This window comes from Ovis aries, chromosome 20, assembly GCF_016772045.2.
Source record: "Ovis aries strain OAR_USU_Benz2616 breed Rambouillet chromosome 20, ARS-UI_Ramb_v3.0, whole genome shotgun sequence".
Taxonomy (NCBI): domain Eukaryota; kingdom Metazoa; phylum Chordata; class Mammalia; order Artiodactyla; family Bovidae; genus Ovis; species Ovis aries.
Genome location: NC_056073.1, coordinates 48,271,563 through 48,291,038, shown reverse-complemented (window position 1 = coordinate 48,291,038; position 19,476 = coordinate 48,271,563). Strand labels below are relative to the sequence as shown.

Here is a 19,476-nt window from a genome sequence, read left to right as displayed (position 1 = left end):
CAGCATCCCGGAGGCTGAGAGACAAGAGCGAGTGCTGGGGCCGAAGGTGGGTGGGCTGTGCCTTCTCAGGCGGGCCTGGCGGGCGGGGATGGGGCAGAGGTGACAGTCTGTTCGCAGAGGGCACGTCTGACCAGGGTGGGCGGCCTTGGTGGTCAGGAGCCCAGCCCTGCTTCTCCAGTCTCAGCGAATGGTCCCAACGTTCCGGTAACTGACCCTCCTCACCGTGGAGTCAGTCCCTTTATCATGTGTTTGTGGTCCTTGAGGAGAACACCGCCCTCGCCTGCCCCCGCGGGCTGACCGTGCCGGACGGTCAGCTGACACGCCTGGGGCATTTAAGCAAATCCAGAATGCCAGCCGCCCCTGTGGGACGGAGCACCGCTCAGAGGCTGGCGGCTCCCTGTCTGTGTTCCCCTCCTCCATCCTGCGCCTCCCTCCTCCCCTTTGCAGTCCCCGCCCCCGCCTGCAGCCCCCTCTCTACTGTGTGTACGATCCCATGTGCTCCCCCTTCACCTCTGCCCTCAGCTCAGTCCTCCCGCACGTGGAGCCTGATTTTTAACGACCAGCTTCCCCTGTCCTGCCCTTCATCTGCTGCACATCCCTCGTGGGTCACATCGTGCCGGGGTGGGGTGGGGGGCAGAACCGGAAGAGCCGTGTACCTGGCGCTCACAGCCCCGTTGCAGTGAAATCCATCCGAGGCCGGGGTGCTTTCCATCCGGGGTGCTTTCAACCCGCGGCGCACTGTTTGGTGTCCATCTTCTCAGATGTCCTTTCTCATTAATAACTGAAAATCATGAGAATGGGCTTCCCGGGTCCCTCTCGGGCCTCAGCCTTCACTAGCGTGGTGGGGACCTGGCCCTTCTCTGGGCCCCAGCGTGATGGATCGAGTCCTGGGCCTGTGTCCTCTGGATGGGAGCAGGGCCGGCCCTGCAGACCCTCAGCACCCCCGCTCCTGCCCTCCTCCCGGGGTCCTGCGCCCCCGCTCCTGTCCTCCTCCTGAGACAGGCTGGCGGAGTCCCCCCGTGGAGCGCATGTGCCTGGGGTTCCAGCCTCACCCACACTGTGCCCTCTGTCCGCTCTGCGTGGCTTCTCCACGAGCATCCTTCCAGTCTCATGTGCTGGACCCGAACCCACATAAACAGCACAGCTCAGCGGTCAGCACCGGGTACCTCGGAGGGCAGGGACCACCTGGAGTTCAGCCCCGAAGGGCACTGGGTGTCTGATGGGTTCCTGCTGGGCCATGTGAGAGGGGGTGCTCGGCCCCCCGGTGTCAGCTATCCCAGGCTTGTCTCCCTCCAGCCCGCTCCTCACCTAGTTCCAGCATCAGGTGTACTTGTGTTCAGAAAAGCTTCCAAATAAAAATAAATGAATAATTGAGCATCACGGCCCTGGGAGAGAGCTTGAGAGGCTGGGGGGAGGAGCGGGCGTTCCTGGAGGCCTGGTGGGGAGGGGAGAGACGGGGTCCCACGGGTCTCCCTTCCCTCCTGCGGAACGACCAGGCCCCTCAGCCCCATCACCAGTCCCCGGACGGCCCCCAGTGAATCTCCTCTCTGTTTCTCTCCTTATCTTTGTCCAGAAATAGGGCCTTTTTAGACACTTTTTTATTTTAGAAACGAATATTTCAAAGCCTATACCTCCATTCACTGTCCCTTAAATTCAGGTCACTTCTGCAAACGTTTGTCAAGTTCCTCCTGTGTGCCCATCCTGGGCTCTGAAGATAAGCCCAGATGGAGGCCCTGCCACCCTCACTGGCAGGGCGGAGGTGGGCAGGACAGACAAGGGACCCTCCGGGCATGGGTGCCCAGCCAGCCGCACACCACACCCTCTAACAGCGAGACAGGGAGCCTGAAAGGTCGTGCCTAGATTCCCTTTTCCCAGGATGAGGTTTTGTGCGATTTTTAACTTATTTGCAGATAATTAACCCTCAGGTCAAAAAATCGTACCCTTCTGCCTCTGCAGAGATTGAAATCAGATTTTTGAAGAGCAGCAATTGCTGTATAGAATTAAAAGCTTCTTGATGAATAATGCTGCCGTTACTGAGGGAGGAAATTACAGTAGCACTTTCTGCGATGTAATTAAAAAACCAAAAAAGCAGAGATGAATGGAAAACCCACCAGTGGAAATGGGATTTGGTTTTCAGCAGAGGAAATTGAAGCTGTGTCGGTCACGTGGGTTCCAGTTTCCAGTCTTACATGAAGTGAGTCCTGACCCATTTCAGATTATAGCAGGGAGATTCGTGGCGTGTTTTCTTTAACCTTTATACAACCATGGCCTAAAAAGTGGGGATGGAGTGTTGTTCCAAAAACATGGGGTCTTTCCAGCCACTGACTTTTCTTTCTACAAAGACCAACCCCGTGGGCCAAGCATCCTCGTAGAACATTCAGTCCACATTCTTTCCAAGACTCATCAGCTGGACCTGCGGATTTTATAATTGATGGATTGTATTGAAATGCAGAAAGCCCAACTGATAATAGTTGTGTTGAAACAAAAGCTAGAAACATATTGTCAATTTAGCCTCAAGGTTTATTTGTTTACTGTATAAAATGGTAACGCACTCCAGTATTCTTGCCTGGGAAATCCCATGGACAGAGGAGCCTGGCAGGCTGCAAGTCCATGGGGTCTCAAAGAGTCAGACGTGACTTAGCAACTAAACAACGAGAGCAAACCAACCCTTGGATATTTGTGACAGAGATGAGTACAGATCCTTAATTATAAAGCAGCATGAATTCAGCTCTTATTCATTTCAAGCCGCCAAAGCTGCTAGAATCTCCGTCATTCAGTCCAGAGGGGAGTGTTGTCTGAGAGTGATGGTTAGTGCAGAAAGATGGAGATCTGTGTGTGAGTCTGTTGCCGCCCAGGTACCGCCTGGGATTGGTCAGGGAATTTCGGTCAGGTTCCAGGTAGGGTAGGTTTGCAGCTACAGCCACATAGTGTACGGATTTGTCAGGAGGCAACAACTCAGGTTCAAGTTTCAGTAAAGCGGGCAGCGCACGTAGGCATACCTAACCATTTCTCTTCCTTCTTCCAGATTTTCTGGTATAAGGAGAGCTTATCTGCCCACCTCATGCTCAGCCATTTGGGCATTTGATTTTTCATGGAGTTTAATGAGTAAAATTGATCATGAAGTCCATGGTACGGGAAAACTCGTTTATGTTTCTTGCATATGAACCTTGTCAAAGCAGGCACCAGGCATTCTTAGGAAGACCTAGGATTTATGTCAGGTCCCTCATTAAAGTGTAGGAGGAGGCAAAAAAAAGAGTGATGGTGAAATGCAGAGCAAAGCAGTCCGCTGCTGGATCTCTGTGGTGTCTAAATGCAGTGATGTGCGCCCCGCCTCACTCTTCTCCTTCCTGTCTATACAGTTCCCGCTAGTACGGGGGCTGTTCCTTCCCTCCCTCCACACTAAGCCCGATGACTCGGGGTGAAGACATTGGTTTAAACCCACTCTACTTTCACTTCGCCCTGTGAATCAGTGTAAGTTACGGAAATGAAATCAAACCTCCTGGCTACCACTCATTAGCAAGACAATCAAGCTCTTGTGAAGGAAGATCACATATTCACTAGCTTCTTATAAGGAAACTTGAGCAACCAAAGCCTCTTATATACGCACTGAGAAGCATGCTCCCAGGGATTCTAGAAGGCCATGGAGGAAGCAAGAAATAGACACACTTCAGAAATAAGCTCCTACCGGAAGGAAGACAGCCCCTCCCCTTTCTGCAGCAGCACGAGAGGCGGGTGACACTGGTGGGCTGTCCTGACCCCCATCCACAGCTCTCTCATCGTGGCGTAGCAGTGACCATGCAACCCCGCTCTGACCTATAACAGCAAGCGGAAGTTTCTGGATGCAGTTTCCATGCTTTTTGCCTAGTCTGCAAAACTACCCTCTGTCTGCAATGAGGCCTGGGGCTGGCACAGCCACCTTGTGACAATACCTTGTTAAGGCTGGTGGGGCAGAAGGAAAAGTGGTCCTGACCCCTCGGCCTCCTCGACTGCCCCTTTGGCCTTTGCTGTGTTCAGTCTCTCAGCCGTGTCTGACTCTTTGTGACCCCGTGGACTGCAGCATGCCAGGCTTCCCCGTCCTTCACCATCTCCCGGACTTCGCTCAAACTCACGTCCGTTGAGTCGGTGATGCCATCCAACCATCTCGTCCTCTGTCGCCCCTTCTCCTCCTGCCCTCAATCTTTCCCAGGATCAGGGTCTTTTCCAGTGTCGGCTCTTTGCATCAGGTGGCCAAACTATCGGAGCTTCAGCATCTGTCCTTCCAATAAATATTCAGGATTGACTTCCTTTAGGATGGGCTGGTTTGATTTCCTTACAGTCCAAGGGACTCTCAAGAGTCTTCTCTAGCGCCACAGTTCAAAAGCAGCAATCCTTTGGCACTCAGCCTTCTCTGTGGTCCAGCTCTCACACCCGCAGATGACTACTGGAAAGACCATAGCTTTGACCATATATAGACGTTTGTTGGCAAAGTGATGTCTGTGCTTTATAATACACCGTCTAGGTTTGTTCCCTTGCCTTGGGCCTCTGGAAATGTTGCATGCCCTGCAGCCAGTTCAGCTTTTCGTGCAGCATGGCGCCGAACTCATCAGAACTGACACACAGTTGTGGCTTCGAGCTCTGCAGATACAGAGTATGTGGTTCTGTTGCGAAAGTCAAAGGAAATGGGATCCTACGTGAACAGAACAGGATCCTCGAATGTGCATTCCTGAAATGTAGAGAGAGCTCGATGAATAAGAAGCTGTTCAGAAGCTGTCTCGGAATGAATGACACAGAGCAACACATCATTTTTACTTAGAAGTAAAGGGACGAGGAGAACAGAATCTTTCCTGTTTATCAGATACAAAGTTATCTATATAATCACAAGGAATGTTTTTATTGCCAGAAACATCTAACTTTTTTAAAAGCTTAAAGTGATTTTTTTATCATTATTTCTGCAAAATGTTTTTATTAAAGGAAACACCATATGGTAACAGCAAGAAGAGTTACTTACAAGTCACGAAGCTAGTCACAGATTCCTTTCCAACACTTAAATTCAAAATACTCATCACAGGTCCCTGCATTTAGAAAAAAAAAAAATTTCAAGTTTCAAGACTCCTAAAAGTATAAAACTTTCATCAGGGTGCTGTGCACTTGTTTTGCTTTTTGTTTTCTGCTCTCATCCTCTAGAATATGTAATACAGTCTTGTGAGACCTAAGGGTCATGTTCTAACAGTGAACAGCCAGTGCAGCGTGGGCACTGTTCGAGCAGCCATCAGCCACAGCCGCAGGTGAGCTGGCCCTTGGTGCAAAGTCTCAGGGCATCAGCCCCAAGGTCTGAGGGGACAGTGTGTGTGCGTGACGCTGACACGTATCTCCATTCTTCTGCCCTGCTCAGGGTGACCATCTACAACCCAGGCAACCTTGAGCCATCAGAGTCTAACACACTGGGAAGTAGGGTGGGCTGTGTGGCTTCTGGTTCTGTCTCTGCAGTAGCTTAGTGTGGTTTTAAACACTCTGGATTTAAATGCAGAATTAGATGCAGTGAAAGATGGCCTCACCGAAAAAGAGAGCGGTAAGACGCAGGCGAGAACCCTCACCTCTAGCTCAGGAATCTCCCACACTGAGGAAGTTAGGGCTCTGCGGTTGTTGGAAAGATCACTGTAATTTATTTTTTATTGAAATGTAGTTGACTTACAGTGTTTCTGCTGTATAACAAAGTGACTCAGTTGTGCACACACACACATACACACACGTATATATACTTGTTCGTAGTTTCCCACTATGGCTTATCATGGGATAGGGAGTTTAGTTCCCTGTGTTCCACAGGAGGACCTTGCTGCTTATCAGCCTGTCTATAATTTGCATCCGCCCGTCCCAAAGTCCCAGTCTGTGTGTCCCCACACCCTCCCCACTGGCAGCCACACGCCTCCTCTCGTGTCCGTGGAGCTGTTTCTGTGTCATAGATAAGCTCATTTGTGTCGTAGTTGAGATCCTACCTGTAAGCGATATCGTGTGGTATCTATCTTTGCCTGACTTACTGTGCTTAGTATGATAACCTCTAGGTCCGTCCAGGGTGCTGCACATGCCTCAATTCTGTTGGAAGATAACTGTACAATGGCTCCCTGAGGAGCTGAGCGGAGGGTACGGGTATGCGTGTGCACACGTGTGGTGTGTGTGTGCAGACCGGTGTGAGCACTGCCCAGGCTCCTGCCGAACGATGCCGTCGTGAAAACCCACTCCCCTGCGTCCTCTTTATAGTCACACGCTCTCCTCCCCCGCCGCCCTGCCCCTCGCCACCACTCATCTCTATATTGCTGCCATTTTTCACCTCTATGATTTTGTCATTCTAAGAATATTAAAGGAATGGAATCACTCAGTATATGACTTTTCATGATTGGCTCTTCTCACTCAGCATGATGCCCTTGAGATCTGTGCACAAATCAAAAAATTAAACACCCAGGAATCCTAACTTCTGGCTCAGCCACTTCCAACTGTGTTTATCCTCTCAACAGCTATCCAGAGTACTCACCTCATCAAACCGGTGAAGCCTTGAGGCTTGGACGCCCACCGCCCAGCGGCATCCCCAGGACGTCCACTCCCTCCCTCCCTCGCCCTTCACCTCCCAGACAGGAGCCTTGAGGACTGACCTCTCTCTGGTCGCAGGGACGTCCGGGTCCCCAGGTCCCCGGGACTTCTCCTCTGTGTCCGTTTCTAAACTCAGCCTTGGTTGCCATCTTGTTCCTCTGAAGTTTCTGTGTCCATGTGGTCTTGGGAAAGACAACCCCGCCTCTTCCAGTTCTAAGATGAAGGGGTCCATCAGAGTGAGCTTTTCCCCAAAGTGTGCCTGGACCTCCAGGTCTGCCGAACCCTGAATCTCCTCTTAGGATCTGTTACCAAGATGCTCACGGAGCGACTGGGCTCCTTTCCCGTGAACCCTGGTAGCACAGCTTTTCGCCCCCTGCAGTGTGGCCTTTAATCATCACCCATCTCTGACTTTGTCCCTTGTTCCTGCATTGACGCCTCCCCAGATCTCTCATCCCTTTGATTCTAAACATAGCTTCTAATGAAGAACCAAGTCACTTATTCTAAGGGCCGAGTGGGGAAAAGAGATGGCAGTTCTCAAAAACTGTAGCAGGTTGGTTTTTATTTAATAGATTTCACTTGTTCTCATCATATGCCATCTAAGCGTGAAGTTCAGTGAACTTGGCTGGTGGAAGCCTTTGGAAGAGTTGGAGATTTTTTTTTGTCAGTACAAAGTTTCGTGTTGGTTTTCGTCTGGCAGGATTCTCCTTTAGTTGTTTGGTTTTGTGTCTGGCCTTGTTCAGCTGGTTGAGTGCTTTTTCTTACCCTCCGTAACCTTCACCACTTCCTCTTCCCTGCTTGCCTTTCACTTTTTAAGTGTCTGCAAAGAAGAAGATGTGTTTGAGGGTACTGAAAACCAGGAAAGGGGATCTGGGAATAGTATTGTAAACAGGTAAACGTCCTGTCCCATAAAGGTTTCTTGAAACAGAAGCGTCACGGTCTGTGAAGGAGATGCGGAGAGAAGCTCAGATCCTGCAGAGAGATGGGTCCCAGAGCTACAAAGAGAAATCACGCTTGTGCCTGATGTCCCATGAGGTGCCTGAAGGTGTGCTCAGGCTGGGGGTGTGTGTTAGATTATGGGGCAGTAACACGTCATGTGATTCGAGAGATGAGTAGAATCCTGAGTTCGCCGCCCTCTCAGCCGCGTCTAGTCATCTGAGCTCTGCAGACGCTCCCAGCTATGATTCAGCCTCTGGAGAACCCGAGGGCAGTTCCTCAGCGATCCGGTATCTTACCCAATAGCCACTTGCATACGCTTGAACCTCCCTGTCACTCATCTCTGAAGCTCTCTTGATGGGACCATCTGATTAGTGACGGTCACCCTGCAAACTGCTCTGCCACGTAGGAAACCATGGAGGCCTCCTTCCGTCCATCCCAACCCTGACACCAAAGCTCCAGCGATGGCCCCGGTGGGGGACGCTGACCACAGGCTCGGGGGGAAGCCGATGGGCCCAAGCTCACACATCAGCTTTCCTACGGCGGCTGAAAGGCACCGGCGCCGGTGTTGGTTTACGGGGCCACTTAATCAATGGCCCAGGTTCTGTTGTCTCTCCGCCACTGTACAAACAGCTTGAATATTAGAAAGCGAAAGCCATGCTCTCTAATGACCCTGTCAAAGTTTCACGGGAGCATTTGATCAGTGACAAACCTCGCTCGGAACAAAACCGTGTTTCTGATGCGGTGGCCGAAAGCTTACCCTTGCTGCTGCGCTGAGGTTGCCTCCAAGTTTGGGAGGCTGGGTCGGGGTCATCGCTGGCAGATGCCGCAGTCTGGAGGAGCTGGGAGAGGGGGTGAGCAGACGGGGAAAGCAGCCTCTGAAGTCGTGCTGGGCCTGAAGCCGGCTGTCTCCCTCTCCTTTGAGGAAGTGAAAAACCAACGTATTTATCAGGACGCATTTAATAAATATCTGTCATGTACGCCACAGCCAGCAACAGTGGACTCCGTTCCTCGAGGGCTGATCCCTGCCGGGAGCGTCTCATGTACACGCGCATCTCTCCTCACCATCCTGCCACGCTCACGTCTGGGCACTGAGCCCAGCCGGTCGCCCTCAGCTGCTGACCGCCGTTTCATCTCTTCCTTCTGACCAGTCAGCTCCCGGCACCAACGGTGACAGGGAGCGGCTTCACGTGGGCAGTGACCCACCTGGGGCCTGCGACCCGCCGGGGAGGGTGGGAGGCAGTGGAAGGGACACTCCTGAGGGACACCCCAGACGATGCTTTCCTGGCCTGGGGACCGCAGTCTGGGGCTGAGGGAAGAGCAGGGCTGAGCAAGAGGCAGAGGAACCAGACTGGCTAAGGCCAGCCCTCTGGCCCGCCCCGCTCTTACCAGGGCAGCCTGACCCCATGCTTGCCGTGTGCTCTGAGTCCCTTTGCCCTGGGGACTGTGGTCCCCACGGCCAGCCCTGTGCTGGCAGGCTGGACCCTGTGGCAGAGTCACCGTGACAACTGTGCTCTGCACGAGCCGCTCTTAGGGTCTCTGTCAACAGGTGAGACACACAGGCTTTGGGGGCTTACATAGCTTCATCAGGGCACATGGCCACGAAGTGGCAGAGCTCGGATGCAAACCCAGCTCTGTCTGAGTCCTAAGCCTCCTTTCCTTCCCAGGGGGCCCCATCCGCTCCCGCCTCCCGACGGGCTTTCTGTTGGGAAGATGCTCCCTTTTCCAGAGACGGGAGGAACCGCCCCATTTCCGTGCTGTACTCCGCATGGGCACTCGGTGACTCCTCCAGAGGTGGCCCCAGGAGTTCCAGGCGGGTGCTGTGATTTCTGCAGAACCCTCTAGGTGGGCAGCACATGAAAACGCTTCACCCTTTTATCGCTAAATACAGCACACGTGCAGATTAAGTGCCAGCACAAACGTACAGTCTGATGAATAATCGTAAAGAAGCCATCCCGGTCAAGATCTGTCTGGATCTGGTCATTAAACATTGGTGGTGGTGATGGTGTTCAGTCACTAAGTCGTGTCTGACTTTGCAACCCCGTGGACTGCAGCATGCCAGGCTCCTCTGTCCTTCACTCTCCCAGAGTTGGCTCAGGTTCGTGTCCATTGTGGCGGTGATGCCATCCAACCGTCTCATCCCCTGCCGCCCCTTCTTTTGCCTTCAAGCGTTGGTGGCAGAGAACTGGTCACGGTGATCTTGGTCTCTCTGCCCAGCCTAGTCGCTCCGTTACCTTCATCTGCAGAGTCTGGCAGTCTTCAGGAGAAGCAGTGGTGTTTATGCCGTGATCTGTAACGTTTATGCCACAATTAACACCCACAAATAGACCCACAAGATGGTATCCTAGAACAGAGCCGTTAAAAAAAATAATAAAGTTCTGAATCAGGGCTACAGTGATGATGAAGTTATTATTAGCCCTGTTCTACTTTCGAGCTTATGTGATGCCAAATTCTTAGGGGGGAAAATGGCCTCCCCAGCGAGTTCCTGGAAATCCTAAGTTAGGAGTGGGTCCAGGGCTCTCGGGGCCATGAGATGACTGCTCCCCACCCGCAGCCTCGCCCCTAGCCCTTTTCCCTTTCGTCGGGAAGGGACGAGCCTTTCCTTTGAGAGCCAGACGTGCTCACGTCTGCGGTAGGAGATCTTATGTAGCCATGCTTCACTGTGTGTGCCTGTGGTTTAATGGTCTCTTTTACTTTTCAGCAGACATCCCGCCTAGATAAATACCAGTTTCTATTTGTGTGTATCTCTTGTAATTGATTCTTTATTAGCTTTTCTCAAAGACAGTGGAATAAAAAGACCTGTTTGAAGAAAGCACAGAATGTCCATCGCTGCCATAAGAGAAGAAATAATCAAGGGGGCTTTTGTACCAAAGGGAGCCCTCTGTGACCCTGTGTGGTGGAGTCAGAGGGGAACCCTGGGAGCGGCTCACCCTTGAAAGGAGCCCCGAAGCCTATGATGTGGCCCAGGCTCCAGCTGGCCTGCCCTGCAATTAGGAGCGGATCCGTCAGGATGTGTGTCTCCGGTTCAGACGTTAACCCTTACTTAGTCTTCAGTGTAAAAGGACAACAAAAAAAATGTCTTTCAGCTCTGATGAGTCCTTTCATTATTTTAATTACTATGTAATCTGTAATATTGCTATTTAAACTCCCAGGCAGCCAGCAGGTAGCTGTCTGTTTCACTACGGAGGGCAGCCCAGAGCCGAGCAGGCTTTATTCCAGAAATCAGGTCCACCCTTGCAAACAGAGACAATGGCACCCCCGAGGAAACACACATACACGCACACACACGCACACACGTGCACGCACACACTCATCTTCCACACCAGCGGCATCCAGTTTCTGTTCAACTACGTGGGTCCTTGTCTACCCGCCGGCCATCCACGCACACGTGGTGCGGTTCCAGACGGCAGCTTTCTGGGTCCTGGTCACCAACTCCGGCCACTCAGAGTCCTCAGCCAAGGAAGGTGGGTGGCCCGGTGCTCTTAATTTTTTCAAACCAAAGCTCTTTTTGGATAGCCCTGACTCAGGCCCGGGTCTTCAGGGAAGGGATCCGGCCTCAAGGCAGCAGCCTGACTGGGCTGGTGAGGCTGGGGCGTGGTCAGGAGGCTGCAGGCCTCCGACCCCCCACCCCCGCCCCCCAAGGGAGTCTGCTCTCTGCCATTCGGCAGGCGTCTGCTGAGCCGCCGCTATGGACCAAGCATCATCACAGTGCCCAGCACTAGGCAAGGAATCCTGCCTTCTGGGGGAGTTGGGGGCCCGTGCACAGACAGGTGATGGGTGTCACAGCCCACCAGCACAGGGATGCCAGGGAGAGCTTCTCAAGGGAGGAGCTTCCAAGCAGAAACCTGAGGAAGGAGTAGAAATTTGTGAATGGGGCACATAGAGGGAAGGTCCCCAGAGTTTGAAAGCAAGGGAACACCCATCACCATGCTGGGCTCAGCCTTAGATGGGAGGAAGGATGGAAGAGAAAGGGAAGGATTCTGTGAGCGCTGGCAGGCTGTGGGCTTGCTGACGGGCACCTACCTGGAGGGGCTTCTTGGTGACATCCTCTTCCTGCCTGGAAGGAAGACAAGATCATTTAAGAGATGACCGTTACTAGTAATGGGCTTCCCAAGTAACGCTAGTGGTAAAGAACCCGCTTGGAGATGCAGGTTCCATCCCTGGGTTGGGAAGATCCCCTGGAGTTGGGGCATGGCAACCCACCCCAGTATTCTTGCCTGGAGAATCCCATGGACAGAGGAGCCTGGCGGGCTACAGTGCATGGGGTTGCAAAGAGTCAGACAGGACAGAGTGTGCGTGCATGCACGCGTGTACGCAAACACACACACACACGCACGCACGCACACGCACACGCACACGCACACTCCTATCTGGGAAAAGGTGGTTTTGTGAAGGGTCAGGCTCGCCTGATTCCTCTGCTCTGCTGTGCAGAGGTCCCGGGAGGGGGCGAGCTGCGACTCACACGAAACACTTCTGCTTCTCCCCACCCTCCTCCTCCAAGAAGACATGGTAGCCAGCACATTGGGCTCCAGCTCAGTGGTTTCTGCCACATCCCCATTGAAATCTCTGCACTAAAGCTAAGTCCCAGGGCATATTTAATTAAGAGACAAACGGCAAAATGAGGTTGTGGTGGGTGCTTTCTAACTGTGGCCTGCTGGATTTTAATTGCTCCTCGTAAACCGTGAGAGCTCCTCCCAGGCGCTGCTCTGCACACCCCTGTCCTTTTATCATCACGAAGGAGGTGTTCTCAGCCGCTGACAGGCCGGGCCTCCTGTCTCCACAGAGAGACTTGATCTCGCCCGACAATGACTCAGCAACTTGCCGAATCCAATTAGCAGCTTTGCAGCTCCTTCCTCTGAGTGGCTGTCGTCAAGTCTGGCTGCAGACGCCTCCCCCAGCCGCATCGCCCAGCCCAGGGTCTGGTAATCACCAGTGATTACTGCTGCTAGAGTGTATGCACCGGTGCGGGGCGCTGGGGGTCCTGGTGGGTTTCAAGCCTGCTTGGCCCAGGGTCCTTGCTTTTCTCTGTCCTTCGCCAGAGGTTGACACGGAATGCCCTGAGACACTCATGGTTAGAGCAGCCAGAGGTTCTGGGCAGGAACTGAGGCCCAGAGACAAGAAGGTGCTTGCTTGGGGTTACCTGGGTATTTAGGGAAGGGCTACGCTTCGGGGTCCCGGGTGTCAGGAGACCTGTAGCCCCCGCCATGGTCCCTAAAGACTCTGCCCCAGCTGGCACGGCAGTGAGGCGGGAGCCATACAGCCCCTCAGGCTCCCAGACTCAGTACGTGACCCTGACCTCTCAGGTTCTCCTTGATGAGACCCTCAGCACCCGAAATTCCCTTCTGTTTTGATTCGGGGACAGGAGGCGGCGGGCCGAAGAGAAGGAGAGAGAAAATGCAGGCGTGAAAACGTTATGAATCGGCCACTCCCACAAACACTGGAAAAAGCAGGTGGCCAGAGGGGCTCTGCTTTGGGGGGGGGGCTCTCTTGAGGGGGAAGAAGAGGACTCCCTCTGGTGTTGTGCTCAGGGGCCCAGGATTACACTGGGGCCTCCGTCCCAGCTCAGAGCGCTGCCGGCGTCTGTCCATGGACGCGAGATCCGTCTGCACCTCTTCTGATGGACACTTGCCCGTGTTTCTTGAGTTGCTGTTTTTGTCATTGGAACAGACCTGGGTCCACACCTGCAGGCCGGGTGAATGAGCATATTTTAGTGAACTGTGAAATGATCGGCCACGGCAATCAGCTGTCGGACCTGGGCGCCACCTCCCCGTGTTAATGTGCACGTGAATTTCATGGCTGCGTCCCGTCTGCTGAAAAGGGCGCCACAGACCTGGCACTTCTCTCTGCTGTGTTTTGATTTTTCCTGTGCCCTGAGGTAACTGCAGAGAGTGGTCTTTAAAAAAACAGAACCAACCAGAATATGTCTTCCAAGTCGAGCATAGTCGCCACAGTGTTTCAGAGAGAGACCCACCAGCCTCTTCCCTACCGTTTGGATACGAGCGGGCGGTCCAGACTGAACCCATGCCCCAGAGGTGCTGATGGAGAGGCTGCTCAGGTGTGGGCCGGTGGGGGTGCTCACGGGCCTGGACGGCACGAGGGTGAATGGACACAGCTGAGCACCTGGCGCCCAGTACATCACAACTAATGTCAATGCCCTTGTTGTTTTTTTTTTCTTTCTAAGTAAATCAGGGGACACATAACTTTTTATTAACCTAAATAAATGTATGCCCTGCTCATTAAACAAATCAATTACCAAGGCTTATAATGCTAACTATGGTAAATGCTGTCTTTTACTGAGTATTCATTTTGTACCAGGCATTATGTTATGATCTTATCTCATAAGTCTATTTGTGTTGGGTTCTCAGTCGCCCAGTCGTGTCCGACTCTTTTGTGCCCCTATGGACTGCAGCCCCCCAGGCTCCTCTGTCCATGGGATTCTCCAGGCAGGAGTACTGGAGTGGGTGGCCATCTCCTCCAAGGGATCTTCCCAACCCAGGGATGGAACCTGCGTCTCTGGCATCTACTACACTGGCGGACAGATTTTTTTTTTTAAACCACTGACCCACCTGGGAAGTCCGTGTTTTATTAGCCCTACTTAACGGTGTCGAACACTACGCTCAGAGAGAGTCAGGAACTTGCCAGAATGAGAGCGGGTCTCTCAGTCCCTCTGCTGGCCTGACTCACCGCGTTTCACGAGTGGTGAGGTTCTGTGGGAAGCCCGGAGCTGATGGTAACAACCAAAACAGAACGTCAGCTTTCCTGAGTTATTTACCCCAACTGAGGGCATCTGGAACAGCATGCAAGGTGGAGACCGCCCCTGGAAAAGTGGGACCTCTGAGACCAGCCCCTGTGAGCAGTTCTGCTGGAGCGTCAACCTGGTTCTCCCTCCTCTATGATCTAAGCCATCCTGTGATTGCCGCTGGCTTCTTTTTGAGTTTGGTTTTCTTCCTGAACAATACATTCATAGGGCTTTCATTGCAGGTGTTGAGTGGTAACTTTTCTCCTTTTGTCTCACTTTGAAAATGGTTTTCTTTTGCCATTATTCCAGAATAACAGCTTAGCTGAGCGTAACCATATTGGTCCACGTTTTGCCGATATTGTCCCGTCGTCTCCTGACTTCCTCGGAGCCGCTGAGAAGTCTCGTGTGTCTTTAACCGCCCCATTGTGTCTTCTCCTTGCCCTCTCTAGTCGCTGTGAAGGTCAGCTCTTGGTCTTGATTGTTCTGTACTTGCATTACCGTGTGCTCAGGGCAGAGTTTTTTTTTAATCCCATTCAGAACTTATTGTGCTTCCTGAGTCTGAGGAGTTCATTGTTTCTGGAAATCCCCAGCCATCATCTTCTCAGATATGGCCTCTCTTGTCCTCTGTTCTTCTTCTGGGACTCTGATTCATCTGATTTTTTTTTTACATTCTCCAGGATTTTCATTTCTGCACTTCCCTCCCTGTTGTGTTGTGCTTAGATGCTCAGTCGTGCCCGACTCTTTGCGACCCCATGCTCTCCAGCCCACCAGGCTCCTCTGTCCATGGGATTCTCAGGCACGAATCCTGGAGTGGGTTGCTATGCCCTCCTCCAGGGGATCTTCCCAACCCAGGGATCAAACCCAGGTCTCCCACATTGCAGGCAGATTCTTTACCATCTGAGCCATCAGGGAAGCCTCTGTACTTCCCTTCAGTTCAATTCAGTTGCTCAGTTGTGTCCGACTCTTTGCGACCCCATGAATTGCAGCACGCCAGGCCTCCCTGTCCATCACCAACTTCCAGAGTTCACTCAAACTCATGTCCATCAAGTTGGTGATGCCATCCAGCCATCTCATCCTCTGTCGTCCCCTTCTCCTCCTGCCCCCAATCCCTCCCAGCATCAGAGTCTTTTCCACTGAGAACTCTTCGCATGAGGTGGCCAAAGTACTGGAGTTTCAGCTTTAGCATCAGTCCTTCCAAAGAACACCCAGGACTGATCTCCTTTAGAATGGACTGGTTGGATCTCCTTGCAGTCCAAGGGACTCTCAAGAGTCTTCTCCAATACCATAGTTCAAAAGCATCAATTATTTGGCACTCATCTTTCTTCACAGTCCAACTCTCACAATTATACATGACCACTGGAAAAACCATAGCCTTGACTAGACGGACCTTTGTTGGCAAAGTAATGTGTCTGCTTTTGAATATGCTGTCTAGTTGGTTGTTACTTTCCTGCCAAGGAGTAAGCGTCTTTTAATTTCATGGCTACAGTCACCATCTGCAGTGATTTTGGAGCCCCCAAAAATAAAGTCAGCCACTGTTTCCACTGTTTCCCGTCTATTTGCCATGAAGTGATGGGACCAGATGCCATGATCTTCGTTTTCTGAATGTTGAGCTTTAAGCCAACTTTTTCACTCTCCTCTTTCACTTTTATCAAGAGGCTTTTTAGTTCCTCTTCACTTTCTGCTGTAAGGGTGGTGTCATCTGCATATCTGAGGTTATTGATATTTCTCCCGGCAGTCTTGATTCCAGCTTGTGTTTCTTCCAGCCCAGCATTTCTCATGATGTATTCTGCATATAAGTTAAACAAGCAGGGTGACAATATACAGCCTTGACGCACTCCTTTTCCTATTTGGAACCAGTCTGTTGTTCCATGTCCAGTTCTAACTGTTGCTTCCTGACCTGCATATCAGTTTCTCAGGAAGCAGGTCAGGTGGTCTGGTATTCCCATCTCTCTCAGAATTTTCCACAGTTTCTTGTGATCCACACAATCAAAGACTTTGGCATAGTCAGTAAAGCAGAAATAGATGTTTTTCTGGAACTCTCTTGCTTTTCCATGATCCAGCGGATGTTGGCAATTTGATCTCTGGTTCCTCTGCCTTTCCTAAAACCAGCTTGAACATCTGGAAGTTCACAGTTCACGTATTGTTGAAGCCTGGCTTGGAAAATTTTGAGCATTACTTTACTAGCGTGTGAGATGAGTGCGATTGTACGGTAGTTTGAGCATTCTTTGGCATTGCCTTTCTTTGGGATTGGAATGAAAACTGACCTTTTCCAGTCCTGTGGCCACTGCTGAGTTTTCCAAATTTGCTGGCATATTGAGTGCAGCACTTTCACAGAATCATCTTTGGGGATTTGAAATAGCTCAGCTGGAATTCTATCACCTCCACTAGCTTTGTTTGTAGTGATGCTTTCTAAGGCCCACTTGACTTCACATTCCAGGATGTCTGGCCCTAGATGAGTGATCACACCACTGTGATTATCTTGGTCATGAAGATCTTTTTTGTACAGTTCTTCTGTGTATTCTTGCCACCTCTTCTTAATATCTTCTGCTTCTGTTAGGTCCATACCATTTCTGTCCTTTATCGAGCCCATCTTTGCATGAAATGTTCCCCTGGTATCTCTACTTTTCTTGAAGAGATGTCTAGTCTTTCCCATTCTATTGTTTTCCTCTATTTCTTTGCATTGATCGCTGAGGAAGGCTTTCTTATCTCTCCTTGCTATTCTTTGGAACTCTGCATTCAGATGCTTATATCTTTCCTTTTCTCCTTTCCTTTTTGCTTCTCTTCTTTTCACAGCTATTTGTAAGGCCTCCCCAGACAGCCATTTTGCTTTTTTTGCATTTCTTTTCCACGGGGATGGTCTTGATCCCGGTCTCCTGTACAATGTCATGAACCTCCGTCCATAGTTCATCAGGCCCTCTGTCTATCAGATCTAGGCCCTTGAATCTATTTCTCACTTCCACTGTATAGTCATAAGGAATTTCATTTAGGTCATACCTGAATGGTCTAGTGGTTTTCCCTACTTTCTTCAATTTAAGTCTGAATTTGGCAATAAGGAGTTCATGATCTGAGCCACAGTCAGCTCCCGGTCTTGTTTTTGCTGACTGTATAGAGCTTCTCCATCTTTGGCTGCAAAGAATATAATCAGTCTGATTTTGGTGTTGACCATCTGGTGATGTCCATGTGTAGAGTCTTCTCTTGTGTTGTTGGACGAGGGTGTTTGCTATGACCAGTGCGTTCTCTTGGCAAAACTCTATTAGCCTTTGCCCTGCTTCATTCTGTACTCCAAGGCCAAATTTGCCTGTTACTCCAGGTGTTTCTTGACTTCCGACTTTTGTATTCCAGTTCCCTATCATGAAAAGGACATCTTTTTTGGGTGTTAGTTCTAAAAGGTCTTGTAGGTCTTCATAGAACCATTCAACTTCAGCTTCTTCAGCATTACTGGTTGGGGCATAGACTTGGATTACCGTGATATTGAATGGTTTGCCTTGGAAACGAACAGAGATCATTCTGTCATTTTTGAGATTGCATCCAAGTACTGCATTTCAGACTCTTTTGTTGACCACGATGGCTACTCCATTTCTTCTAAGGGATTCCTGCCCACAGTAGTAGATATAATGGTCATCTGAGTTAAATTCACCCATTCCAGTCCATTTTAGTTCGCTGATTCCTAGAATGTCGACATTCACCCTTGCCATCTCTTGTTTGACCACTTCCAATTTGCCTTGATTCATGGACCTGACATTCCAGGTTCCTATGCAATATTGCTCTTTACAGCATCGGACCTTGCTTCTATCTCCAGTCACATCCACAACTGGGTATTGCTTTTGCTTTGGCTCCATCCCATCATTCTTTCTGGAGTTATTTCCCCACTGATCTCCAGTAGGATATTGGGCGTCTACTGACCTGGGGAGTTCCTCTTTCAGTGTCCTATCACTTTGCCTTTTCATACTGTTCATGGGGTTCTCAAGGCAAGAATACTGAAGGGGTTTGCCATTCCCTCCTCCAGTGGACCACATCCTGTCAGACCTCTCCACCATGACCCGTCCGTCTTAGGTGGCCTCACATGCCATGGCTTAGAGTCACTGAGTTAGACGAGGCTGTGGTCCGTGTGATCAGATTAACTTGTTTTCTGTGATTATGGTTTGTGTGTCTGCCCTCTGATGCCTCTCGCAACACCTACCGTCTTACTTGGGTTTCTCTTACCTTCAGCATCGGGTATCTCTTCACAGCTGCTCCAGCAAAGCTCAGTGAAGTGCACTACTGCATTCTAAATAGTTCCACACATCTGTCCTCCTGTTTTTTAAATTCTGCATTCAGTTGTATCTAGTCTATTGTTTAGCCCTTCCACTCATTTTAAAGTTATAACTATATTTTTATTTCTATACATTTTCTACTAACATGTTGGTCTTTTTCAGAGCTGCTATCATTTATAATGTTCTTTCATATCTTATATGTCTATAAGTATTTTTAAATGTTTCACTTTTAGTCACTGAAAACACTTTTTGGATTGTTCTTGTGTTTGGAATTCTCGGGATACTGATTCTCCTGTGTTTTGTCTGGTGACTGGCATGTTCTAGGCTGTCTCCTCACGTGCTCTGTGTTTCCCAACTGCGATTATGTTCACCAGGGCCTTTCCTGAAGTGACCCCACGAGGCCCCTGTGTTCTCCAGGGCTGTTCTGCACTCTCTTCTGCCAGGCAGTCTAGGGACCCTATGGGCAGCATCATCCCAGGACCGGTTTTGTGCTGACATCTCAGCTGGAAGGCCCGCAGCATTCTCTAGCCTACTGTCGCATCAGGGATGCCGCCCTTCGGAGTTCCAGCTTTGTGTGGGAACTGCAAGTCCAATTTCTTGCTTCATGTGGACCAAAGCCTCCATCTCCTGTTCTCAGGTAGACATTAAAATTTAAACTCTGGGGTACAGTAGCTGATTCTGCTCCCTCCTCTGGGCAGCACGAGTTCTAGACACATGTTATTACAGGGGTTTTTTTTCTTTCTTTATTTTTTGCACCTGGAGATTTCCCCTTGCTTTCATAATCTACTTAGCTATCAATGTTTTCAAGTGTTATTCGCAAATCTAGGAGTATGTTTCAGTAGGAGCTTTAGTTTATCATGTTTCACCATCATCTGGACTCTTCTTGGCTCAGTACTATCTTATTCTGAGCTAATTGTCATACATGGAACAGATTGTGGAAGAGAAAGGGACAGACTTAACTCTCTGATCACCTGTTCTAGCAATCTGTCC

The 19,476-nt window shown here is 50.6% G+C and overlaps 1 protein-coding gene across 8 annotated transcripts in view; it reads left to right on the top strand.

The window, feature by feature from the left end:
* Positions 1-19,476, top strand: part of FARS2 (phenylalanyl-tRNA synthetase 2, mitochondrial) — a 315,728-nt gene that overhangs the window by 284,959 nt on the left and 11,293 nt on the right. Inside the window, exon 8 of one of the 8 annotated variants that reach the window (XM_042237130.2) lies at positions 18,930-19,096. The exons of the other annotated variants lie outside the window; for them this stretch is intronic. Coding sequence (XP_042093064.1) covers positions 18,930-18,981 — 52 coding nt within the window. The 3' untranslated portion in view covers positions 18,982-19,096. Of the gene's footprint in view, positions 1-18,929; positions 19,097-19,476 lie in introns of those variants that run through there. 8 annotated transcript variants of the gene reach the window in all.